Below are 12,521 nucleotides of genomic sequence, written 5' to 3'. Positions count from 1 at the left end.
ACCAGTGAATGGCAGGAAGGCTGACTTGCCGAAGTACATGCAAGTCAGGGAGCACAACTTGGTCCTTCTGATTCTTTTGCTAGAGCCATGTCATTCCTATGTTGGGGCAATAGAAAGAAATTTGGTGTGACAGGAATGAGACTGACTCCATTCTGCTATCAAGTTTCTTCTAGTATAGGAACTCCAAATGGACTCCCATAGCAACCTGGTGAAGGCTATGAGTCTCTCAAAATGCTTCTAAATGAGTTTAAAGAGAAAATTGGATTTCAAAGGAAATTTCATATAAATATACATTCCCTTTGAAATCCAAAATGTTTATATCCTATGATTATGCATATTACAGATCTGTATCTTCAAAAAGTCTAAATAATATGACAATATCATGATTTCTATTGATGATTCATAGGTAGTGCTAATACCATATGGGTTTGTTGACTACATTTGTAATTGAAGGAAATGCTTTCATTGACAGACTGGTGAAAATAGAGAATTTGGAGGGTTGTGGGGCAGGTACCAGGGATTGAACTCAGGGACATTCAACCACTGGGCCATATCCCCAGCCTTATTTTGTATTTTATTTAGACACAGGGTCTCATTGAGTTGCTTAGCACCTCACAGTTGCTGGGCTGGCTTTGAACTCATGAACTCCTCCTGCCTCAGCCTCCCAAGCCACTGGGATTACAGGTGTGCACCACCCCATCCAGCTGGGAATTTTTTCTTATCACAGTTCTTGGGCCCCTTGAATTCCATCCAAGGAAACCCCACATTAGGAGCCTCAGCATCCTGTTGGCTATGACTGCTGGGAGATGTTAGTGTTGCTGGCTCTGCTAAAGTCTAAAGTACATGTGGCTTAAAATAAAACAATAAGCTAAATACAAGTGATGCACTATGATCCCAGCGGCTTGGGAGGTAAGGCAGGAGGATCACAAGTTCAAAACCAGCCTCAGCAACTTAGTGAGGCCCTAAGCAACTTAGTGAGATCCTGTCTCAAAATAAAAATAAATAAATGAATAAAAAGCATTGGTAATGTGACTCAGGGTTCAATCTCTGCTACCAAAAATAAAATAACCTGTATGTCCTCATATGTTCCGTTCACCCCATCTGCTTTGACCTGCAGCAATGTGCTATGTTTGTATCCAAGCGATTGTGTATAAAAATTTGGAAATTTTGCTCTCCAGTCTGAATGCAGTAAAACTATTTCCAAGTCTGAATGAGTTTTTTATTCAACCAGCTCAAACACCCAAAGTCAAGTCAGAGTGTCTGAGGCCTGAGTCCTCCTTTGGCCAGTTCCCTCATGTGATCAAACGGTTTCTGATTCCTCTAGTCCCTCAATGTGGGCTGTGACAACCGGCCAGGACCACCAGGCTGAGAGAGGGGAAGAAGAATTGCCAGTTCAGTGGTCTAAGGAATGAAGGGCACTTTCTACTCTCTGCTCCCATGAAGGCAGAAAGGAAGGGCACTTCAGTCCTGATGCATGCTCCTGCCACCTTAGAAACCTGGAGTCCTTCTCCCCACCCCCACATCTCACCATTGTCTCTGCAGAGTTCCTTCTACCTGAAGTGAAGAGGGAACTAATCCTTAAATTGTTTGCATGTTGCCAGACTTTAACCTTGTACATGTTTAATTAGTGTACTTTTTAAAGCAGCGGAGGCCATCTTCCAAGGAGCCTAGTTTGTGGCTTTTCTGTGGAGAAAAAGATTAATATTCCATTGCCCCAGTATCCGGCTCCAGCCTGTGGCAGGCTTTTTATATCTACTGTGATAGTTGGCCCAGAGTGGATTTCAACTCTGAGGGGGTAGCAATGAGGCCTTTTGAATTCCATTAGCTCCTCACATTCCTCCTGCTGGGTTTTTTTTTTTTTAAGGTTTATTTATAGACATCTAAGACGTTTTCCAGCATAACTCTCGGTGTCCCAGGTACTGTATTAATATAGTCATCAGAGGATTTATTTTCTAATGTCATTTTGGAATGTCAGAGCAATGAGCTCACCTGAAAGAAAACCTATTGGGTAACTTTTTGAAATGGATCCCAGCCCTAGGTAAAAGGAATGTTTTAAAACCCCCATTATACTCTCAGGCTTGCTGGGAGAGCTTGCATTTAAGCCCCCTGAAATATAATGCGAGGGGATCTCGCCAGGATATTGAAGCTCTGAGGCTGGGAATGAAAGACTCACGGGAAGCTGTGGAATGCGGTGACCTTGAGGCTTTGTAGCTGGGGACTGAGGTGCAGTCTTTTAATGCCTGCCATTTTAATGGCCTCAGTCATAGCAACCAAGAGATGGTACATCGCAGTCTGGTCTTTTGGCCCCTTCCCTCTAGAAAAAAAAAAAAAAAAAAAAGAGGCGTTCCATTCAGAGGTGGTGGCAGTAGGGAACAGAAGTGCAATGCAAGGGAGAGGGTCACTGGCCTTCACTGAGGGGACCCCCAGGTGCCTGACATTCAGGTCAAGCCACATGCGGCAAACTCCCAGAGAGCCTGTCTCCATCTCTTTTGTGTGTATGTGTGATCACTTCATTCTGTGACTTAGAGAGGAGACGTTTCCGGTAAGAGAGCCAGTGTCTGGGATTTGGAAATCTTGTTAAGTGGAATGTTGGTTGTCAAGACTACTGGGTGTAAAGGATTTGACCTTCACTTGGCTCCAGGGGTATAATTGGGTGGTTTCACACAAAAGTAAATTGTTGAGATGTAAAATCAGGAAAAACAGGAACTTTTAGAAATAAGACTTATACAGAAGGGGATGTAATTAAAAATAATAATAATAATTTGGGCTAGCTGATTTTTCTCTCTAAAAGGGAGAGGAATATTAGTAATATTTGGGTCTACAAAACTTGCCCTGGTATGGCTGCTAATTGTGGTTCATACCCATGGGAACGTGCTCAGAGCTCAATATGTCTCAGGCATGAGTAACTCAGAGAAAACAGAAGAAGACAACACATTCCAGTCTCTAAGCAGTGGAGGTGCACTATCTCGACAGTTCATTTTTTCAGTTCAGCCTTTTTCCATGGCCAGAAATAATGTATTTACAGATTACAAACTCAGCAGATTGGTGAATCTCCAACTGCATCCTAAACAATGTACATGTCCTAGAGGAAACATGAGACGGGGACATGAATATGCTGTCTCCTCAGTCAGACTAAGTAAGCTCCTGTGTGCCCTCATAGTATGAGCATCCATTCTGTGGTTCTAAGGTAAAATGATATTTTGTATATATATCCAGTTTATCATATACATTACTGATCTAGAATATAGTGATATATGCTACTATACAAATTTGAATCTACAAACCTATGTGAGTGTGTGTGTGTGCATGTGTGCGTGAGGATACACACACACACAAAGAACAGCAAAGTGAATTTCCAAAAGAAACTTGGCCTTACACAGTAGTGGATGCCTTCAGAGACTGAACCCATTTACAAGAGTATTCTTATCCTTGTATCACATGATGGTTAAGACCACCTTATTCTGGAGTCAGACGCATGATCTGTAGCTCGGCAGTCTTGAGTAGGATACTACCTACACCTCTCTGTACCATAGTTTACCCCTGTGTTGAGTAGAAACATTTCCTACCCATTTCACAGAGTTGCATTCAGACTCAATGATACTTCTGTGTTAACATGCTTGATATAGTGCCTGGGATGGCATGAATATTTAATATATTTAATACATAAGCATTTAAAGAATCACCTTTGCTCTATCTGTGTTAACCACTTGTTTTAAGTGATAATAAAGGAGTATGACCGAGAGGGATACTTAAATTAATTCACACTTGTTACCCCTCTTCATCTCCTCTCACACTGAAATGCAGTTATTGTGATTTACTGCAGACTGTAATATTTTCTTTTTACTTTTTGGTCAGGAGATTCTTGAGTGGCTGTTTCTACCTCCACTTTCTGCTTCCATGTGGTTGCCCTGGTGTCCTAGCACATCCCTGTACTTCTACCCCTATTCATTTAGCAAACATCGGTTGAGCATCACTGAGTATGAGGCATGCAAGTTGGAGCTTCCAAAGATGAAGTCAGTCATGCTGATCCTAGCAGGAATTAATTCCATTAAAGTTGTCAGTACTGGGTGTTCCCAACTCGTAACACAGGATATAGGCTCTCTTACAGGCCCTTCCTCTTGCAGAAGGGCTCACTGTTCTAACAGAGTAGGAAAACAACCATATCCCATCTTGCTTATAGCTCCTTCCGCCTGGCCTCTCCTTAACCCTGTGAAGGGGAGTTCTCTCTGCTAGCACAGTGTGTCCATGTATTTCCAGGAAATATCTTAAAACTTCCTTTCCTCTTTCATTATAAGCATTAAAAATCATCATAAGATGATCTAAGTACTATAGGTTTTAGTAAATTAGGATATTTTGGACTTAAATGTAAGAGGAGTGACATTCGGAGATCTTTCTAAGAGGTCTTAAGTAATTTCAATGCTGATATATGACCTAAAATCAGAAATGGTGATAAAATCCCTCTTTGTCTAAAACTACTCCTGAATATTTTATATATAGTGAATTATTTTCCAAAATAAAGAAGACCTCATTGTATTGGTTTGTTTATGGGTCATAAAAATGAACATTTATGTTATGTATCATGAAGGCCAAACTAAAGTCTATAGTTGGGTAAACCAGCAAGCAAACCAGAGCTGTTTCCTGGTTCCCTGACGCTCCAGGTCTTTAAAAGGTAAAGCCTGTGCTTAACACTTCACCAGGCCGACAGCCCCAGTGGGTCACAGGGAACATAGACAGCATTGCAGGAAGCCTGCTCATTGTATCATAAATAGGAGGTGAGATCAACCTGTTTGTTCAAGTCATTAACATTTAGATCCAGCTCACCATCTTACAGTTTACAAGTGACTTCTAGAGAAGGTTTTCATAACTCAAGCTCATTAAACTATCACAGCAACATTTATCCAGTACTTTCTTTTATTCCCATTTACAAGTCCTGTAGCAAGGAGAAGCAGTCAAAATCATTTCAGTGATCTTAAGAGCTGGTACAAATTATTAGTCACTCAGCTCAGTGGCTCTGTTGACAGTTCCTAGTGTAATCCATATGTCTTCAGGCCACCCTTAAAACAATTACCAAGTCATTAACACAGACAAAAGCAGCTTCAAAACATCTCTTGCAGAATTGCAAAGCATATGAAGGCCTCATAATTACCTTTGTGGGTGACTTACCTAGAGTGACATTTTATACATAAATAAGACATTGCTTATTGTCTGCCAGGCAATTTCTAGAAGTATTTTTACTTAATTCTCCCCCATGACCTTTCAGGTTTTTATTTTACACTTAAGGAAACTAAAGCTCAGAGCTTTCGTCTCTCTCTTGTCTTATTAAATAGTGAGTGGTATGGCCTGGATGTGGATTGACCTGGGTTCATTGCACACCTGTGGTACTTTGGGCACTGAGGATAGGCAGCAAGCAAACCAGAGTTGGTACGTGCCTGCAGGGAGTTTACATCTAGCTGGGAAGTCCACAGAGAAGGAATTATGATTGTGGATAGGGGTTAGGCTCAGACACAGGCTCTTTAACTAAGAGATTACAATAGATGGCTGTTGGCAGGAAGGGACACTCCCCAGGTGATGCTAACATGACTCCAAGGGAAAAAAACCACTGACATTGTGCCTGACGCATAGTAAGCCCTCAGTTTTCACTGGTATGATTCACATTGAAACAGGGGGATTTACATGGCATTTGACTTTTTCCATATGTGAAAGAGTCCTGGTTTTTGTGTTGATTGGTTTCTGGATTGGTGTGATTTTTTTTTTCCTTTGTTCCAAGAGAATGTCATTTTCCTTTTCCACAGGTGACTGAAGGCCATTGGAAATGGGGCGGTGTCACAGTCCAAGTGAGCAGTGCCTTTTTCACAGGCATCTATGGAATGTGGAACCTCTATGTCTTTGCTTTGATGTTCCTGTATGCACCGTCCCATAAGAACTATGGGGAAGACCAATCCAATGGTGAGTCCTGGCCTCCTTAGCACAGCTTCATTCAGGATAAGCCAGCTTCTGTCTCTACAGGATTTAAATGGCTAAAGCTCTGGGTTCATCACCTTCCTCCAAGTGTACCCCTAATCCTGAGATACAGTGAAGGCACACCCCAAGGAACTCTAGACACATAAAACAAAAGCCAGCACAAGTCAGATAGTTCTTCAGGTCCTCATTTCTTAATGTCTAAAATGCATTGAGAATATTTCATTCTATTCTAAAATATGTCCCAGTTTAATACAAAAAAATCAAATTTGCTTTCCTCATTTTTTTTTGAGCAAAATTAACTGTTGGAAATAATCTTTACATTTTTTCTTCCAACATGAAAAGATCCTAAAATATAAGGTAGAGGAAGTCTGGGCCCTGAGAGTGGAAGATGGAATGGGCTTATTTTTCCCACTCAGTTTTCTTCAAGGTTTATGGGATTTGTTTCTCTCTCTTTCTCTCTTCCTGGCTCCTTTTTTTTCCCTTGTTGTCATACTAGGGATTTAACCCAAGGCCTTGCACATTCTAGGCAAGTGCTCCACCACTGAGCTATACCTCCAGCCCTTCAAGACTGTTTTTTTGACAAATGTTCAAACCAGTGGCCCTTCTCCTGTCTCCAGAACTTTGCTGTCTTTCAGTGCTGCTGTGTGTTATCTTTTCCTATCTTATAATCACAGAACCTGGATATGATGATAGTAAAGGAACCTTAGAGTATTTAGCCTCTCTGATCATTTTAGAGATGAAGAAACTAAAAACCAGAAGAGAAGCACTTGTCAGGAATTTCTCAGCTGGCCATGGCAGTGAATAGGGATTATTGCTGCCTAGGCCAGTGCTGTTAACCTAGGATAGGTGACCTGGTAATAACTGATTTAACAGATCCTTTGCTGTTTAGCTCCAACTTTATTCCTTCTTCTCTTTTATCTTCATTCTTCTGTTTTACCTTAGCTACGTATTTGCTGTTCCCCAAACATAAGGTGAACTTTCTCAAATGCACTAGTGAGTGTAACTCTGTCTTGGTGCAGAATACAAGGTAGCAGCAGCCCCTCAGTACTGAGGGTTGACCTCACTTTTAGGAATCAGGCCTTCATCTGGGCCTGATGAAACCCCTACCCATCTTTTGGGCCCAGCCAAAATGCTGCCTTCACTTTGAAACCTCCTAATCACTCCAATTAGAATTCATCAAGTTACACTGAATAGAGTTACGTTGTTACATGGGATGTTGGTGTGTTTAAGAAACCTACCAGCAGTTAGGTTAAACAGCTTTAATGAGGTTTTCACTGCAAGTCATCTGAATGCCTTTAGTACATTAATTTGTAATATAAGTCTTTTTAGACAAGGTGGGGGTAACAGCATTTCTTTCAACTATTAAATCACTTGTTCCTGGAGCCCTTTCTCCTGACAGGATGTCACTTGGTACCAGCATCCTGAGAAACAAGCCTGTGGAGCATGGGTCCAGTTTTAACTGGGTGGACGTGAGATGAATTTATCTGGTCTTTTTTGCTCCCCTGCTGCAGTGTTTACTCCTAAAGGGCAGTAGAGATGGTTCTTAAAGATGCTTTAGACATGTTGAATGAAGTGATATTTTAGAAGCAAGAGTTCTAGATCAGCCTTTATTTTTCACACATGGGCCCATGATCTTGAGAATGAGAGAAAGGAAAAGAGGATAATGACATATAGATAGAAACAAAAAGGATGACAGAGAAGAGGGCCTCTGTTCTGGGGCCCAGGGTAGTGGAGCAGCCTTAGCTACCATCTGTCTTTGTACTCTTCTGGCCACTTCCAGGTGACAGCATCCTGGACATGAGATTTCTCTTCCTTTCTACACCTTCACCAATTTAGAGTCAAGACTACTTGTTACCATTTTAGTCCCATCTCTGGCTATAAATCCTGAGTGAGAGTAAAGGCTTCACTTCTCTACCCACGGTTCTGCTCTCAGTTTGACCAACTGCCTTTCTAGAAGGTTTGCAAGCTAGACAGCCATCAGCTTCCATTCCAGTGCTAGTACTCAGTGCTTTTACCTTGTGCATGGGAAGTGGGGGTGTGTAGCCTCTGGAACATGGACCTTCAACATGACAGCAGGAAGAGATTCTGGGCTTGCAGACAAGAACCTTCATTTCATTTCACAGTCATCCTGTCAGACTTTGGCAAACCACATGGCCTGGCCTTGCCTGAAGTAGACGAAGTTCTTGTCTTCCAGGGAAACTCCACATAAAGCAGTGCCTGCACTTCCTGGATGGTGTCCTAGCACTCATGGGTTGCAGGGGTTGAGTACTAACTGTGTGCTGCCGCTCTCTATGCACATGAACCCTTCTCCTGGTTGTTTTTATTGTGTGATCCCTGGCAAACCTCTTAACCCTCTGTGCACCACTTCTCCCAACAGTAAGTGGTCTCTCTTAAGTCCTTCTGAACTGTGGCATTCAATGCCTCTCTTTCTTCATGATAGCAAAGAAGGGGCATGGGGGCACTTTCTTCACTGAGTGACAACCCAGGGCATGATATCTGTCACAAGTAAGGAGTATCCAAATGCTGGCAAGAATGCCTGGCTCCAGCTTGGTTAGGCTGATGGCCCTGCCAAGCCAGGGATTTTAGGTGGATCCCATCAGACCCCTCACCCTTCACAACAGCCCACTTACGCTCTAAAGCTCACAACTGAGAATCAGAAACTCCATCTTTTCCTCATCAAGATTTTTTGTTGAAGACAGCTTGAGCTATTATTTCCAAGAAAGCTCAAAAACTAGTTCTCAACAGGAGGCCGTATCCCTGGATTCCTTCACTGATGGGAGTTTGGAAGTATTTGTGGTTGCTTTGGATTGTCACTATGATTGGAATGTGCCACTGGCACTTAGTGTCCACATTCTAGAGATGCTAAATGTCCCGCAATGAAAGAAATAGGTTCTTGCAAGAAAGAATTGTCTTACCTCAAATGCCAGCAGAGCCCCAGGGGGAAAAACATTCTTCCAGTATTTTGGTGGTTAGACTGCTTTGGTACTCCATGCTGATCACAAACACAAAAGCCATGTGCTTTCGCAGTTTTCCAGTGGTAGATTCACAGCTTGAGCCCTTGTAGCTTGTACCCTGTGCTTTCTGATGTGGTACCATGACCTCATGTAGTCAGAAGGGTCTCTTCCATGTCAGGCTCTCTGAACACTTTCCTTCTCTGCTCTTCTTCCCTTTTTTACCTCTTCATCTGCCACAAGGATACACAGTGTGTCTAAGAATTATGGAGCATTAGCCAAGATTCTGAAGCTCCTTGGAAATATTTGGGAATATTCCATGGAAACCTAAACATGAACCCTCAAGAGGATATGCTGCATTTTAAAATCCCCTGGGTGTCTGGATGGTATTTTCTCACTCCCCCAACCTTCCCATGCTCCCTTTTAATTAGCTTGGGCTTCCCCCGACCCCTACCCCCCACTGCACTTACTTCTAAGGCCCAGAGCCAAGAATTCAGATCTCTTCTATGGAGAGTGAATCCCAGGCATGTGGTGCTTCTTTTCTTCATGAGATGGGTCCTAGATGAATCGCTAGGGAGAAAACCCATTTCCAGGAACTTGACAAACAGTTTCTGATGCCAAAGGGTATATAAAAGGGAAAGAACTATAGAGGAGTGTTCTTTTGTTTAGGGGGATGGAGAGATGCCAAGAAACATGAGGAGATGGGTTGGAAAGGAATAGATGTTTGCTTCTTCCTTTGGTCATGGAATGCACAGAGAAGAACAAAATGGGCAGCAGTTTCAATTGAGGGTCACTTTCCAGAGAGCCCTTCCCCTCATGAGTTTCTGTTTCTCTTTCACTGCCCGGATCAGAGAGTGACCCTTCACAAATGAACTACCAAGCATCACAGTACTTAGCACTGTGCTATGTTGGATGAGATAGAGGGATAGGGTGGGCCCTTACTATCAGGGAGACATTATCCTGATCTGGGGACAAGGTATCCTCACCTACATGTTGAAATACAGGACCTGGCAGGACAGCTGCAAGCCAGTGTGCTCACTCCAGATAGTTACTGCAGGTTTGGGGGGCTCCTCCTGTTGCCTGATTTCCCAGAGCAACAGCAGTAGTGCAACACATTCACATGAATTGTTGAACATAGACTCTCTCTCTCTCTCTCTCTCTCTCTCTCTCTCTCTCTCTCTCTCTCTCACACACACACACACACACACACACACACACACACACATTTACCTGGCCCTCTGTGTCCTGGAGTCCCACATTTTCAGATTTAGCCAACCACAGATTAGATATACCCTTTAAAAAAAAAGCATCTGTACTAAACATGTACAGACTTCTTTTTCTGGTCATTCCTTTTTAAACAATAGAGTATAACAACTCTTTAGCATGACATTTACATTGTATGAGGTATTATAAATAATCTAGAGCTGATATAAAGTATTCAGGGGGGATTTCATGCAAAGACTATGGCATTTTATATGAAGGACTTCAGTATTTACAGATTTGGGTAACCTTAGGAGGTTCCAGAACTAACCCTCTATGGATACCAAGGGACACCTGTATGTGTATAATGATCTTGTGTGAACATGTATGTGCATCTTTATGTCACACACACACACACACACACACACACACACACACATACACCGTTTTAAAAAATGCAATGATGATATTCTGGTTCTCTTTCCTTCGAGGAGCATTTACATTTTTCCCCCTGCTGCTGACTTTCATTAAAGCTGTTCTTTTTACTTGTTGCCATAACCATTTATGAATCATTCTGGATATCTTCGCAGGCAGAAATGAACTGCAGAGGGCTAATGTTGACCCCTTTCTTGGGGCAAAAGCACCATCCCCAAGGGGTACAACAGCAATGCCCTGTACTCATGAAAAACTGTTTAACTCAGTAGGTCACTAATCCCTGTGGGGGAAAAAAATAAAGTAAGAGCAGGTCATGCAGTCAGAAATTTCTGGATTGTAGCTTTGGTTTTTGTGTTCTTTTGCCTACACAATTCTTGACAAGAATGTTTTGGAAGAATTATGGGAAACTGTATTCCTGACTGAATGACTACCGTGAAGGGAACGAGAGATGCCCTAATCGCCACTTGGGCCTTCCTGTTTCTGTGCCTGTGAAATGTCTAATGTCTGATGCACTCAAGCTCCTGGAAGCCACAGCAGTATCCCCAGGTCCCATGTCTTGGTCACCAACTACCACGTGCTGCCAGTATTACTTCTGGAAGCTGCTGCTTGTTTCACAGGAGCAGTGGCTTTAGCTTTTGTTGCCTCCATAAATGCTTGGATTGAGCCGTGGGGCCTGACAGTGTCTGTCATTTACTTCAGTCACCCCCTGGTTTATGTTTGATGATCCATCCTGGGCCAGCCTGGCTTTCCCTTGATGTCTGCAAACAGTGATGGAATTGTTCTTATCTTCAAGGCTGGACCCAGACTCTAAAGTGGCTCTCAACAGCCTTTTCCCATTTCCCAGTGAAGGTGGGAACCAAGCGACAGTCCTTTGCCAGCCTGAACCTCCTACTCTGCTATTTGTAGTCAGGTACTTTCTTCTTCTTGCCTCTCTCAGGGCTGTTGTCTTACCAGTGACCTGAACTTTCATACTTCTGTCATTTAAAGTCATCTTCTCTGTGTCTTAAAATTACTGTCACCCTGTCCCATTGGGGGCACTTCAGTCACCTTCTTGAGGAGAACTTTCTGCTTCCCAAATGTATTAGTTTGGTAGGGCTGCTATAACAAATACCACAGGCTTAGTGACTTAAACAACAGAAATTTATTTACTCATAATTCCGGAGGCTGAAAGGATAAGATCAGAGTCAGCAAAATTGATTTCTTCTGAGAGCTCTCCTTGGCTTGTAAATGGCCACCTTCTTCCTGAGTCCTCATGTGGTCTTCCTCGGAGTGTATCTGTATTCCAGTCCCCTTCCTTTCAAAGCATACCAATCATTTTGGATGAGAGCTCATACCAATTATTTCATTTTTTAACCTAACTACCTTTTTAAACACCCTGTTACCAAATACAGCAACATTCTGAGGTATTAGGGGTTAGGATGTCAATACGTGACTTTGCATAGGGGGCACAATTCAGTCTATGACACTGAGATTTTACTCAAAATTTCTAAGTTTAATTTTGTCCTTCACCTTGGAGTCTTATCCTGGTATTGGGTGTCTGGAGATGTTTTGGAGGTTGTTGGAAATGGCTCCCTGTAGCCTGGTATAACTATCTCTTGTGTTTAAAAGGGATTAAGAGATGACTGGACCCAGGGTCTCTAAACCTTGTCTCATCAAAGTGACTGTCTCCCAGGAAGGATCCTCAAAGCTGAGCCATGCCTGCTCTCCAGAGGAGAGTTTGTCTCTAAATCCTGGCAGGTAATACTAGTACTGATATGCTAGGCTAGTCGCAGTCAGGCAGAGCAGGGTAGAGCTGGGCTTCCTGCAACACTTACTCCATACTAGATGCTGTGCTGGGTATTTCTTTTCTTTAAAAAATAAAAAATTGAAGTAAAAAGTAATATTGCCCAGCATTTTATTTTTTAATATGTTAATCATATTAATACCTAAACTGTAGGGAAACATAACACGAAAGAGCAGTCTTTTGCATAGAAA

The 12,521-nt window shown here is 42.4% G+C and overlaps 1 protein-coding gene across 1 annotated transcript in view; it reads left to right on the top strand.

The window, feature by feature from the left end:
- Positions 1–12,521, top strand: part of Wls (Wnt ligand secretion mediator) — a 102,166-nt gene that overhangs the window by 78,211 nt on the left and 11,434 nt on the right. The window contains exon 11 of the mRNA XM_026409362.2: positions 5,793–5,946. Within this exon, the coding sequence (XP_026265147.1) occupies positions 5,793–5,946 (154 nt within the window). The remainder of the gene's footprint in view (positions 1–5,792; positions 5,947–12,521) is intronic.

Source organism: Urocitellus parryii, chromosome 11, assembly GCF_045843805.1.
Source record: "Urocitellus parryii isolate mUroPar1 chromosome 11, mUroPar1.hap1, whole genome shotgun sequence".
Taxonomy (NCBI): domain Eukaryota; kingdom Metazoa; phylum Chordata; class Mammalia; order Rodentia; family Sciuridae; genus Urocitellus; species Urocitellus parryii.
The sequence above is the reverse complement of the archived record's forward strand: the minus strand, read 5'-3'. Positions and strand labels throughout refer to the sequence as shown.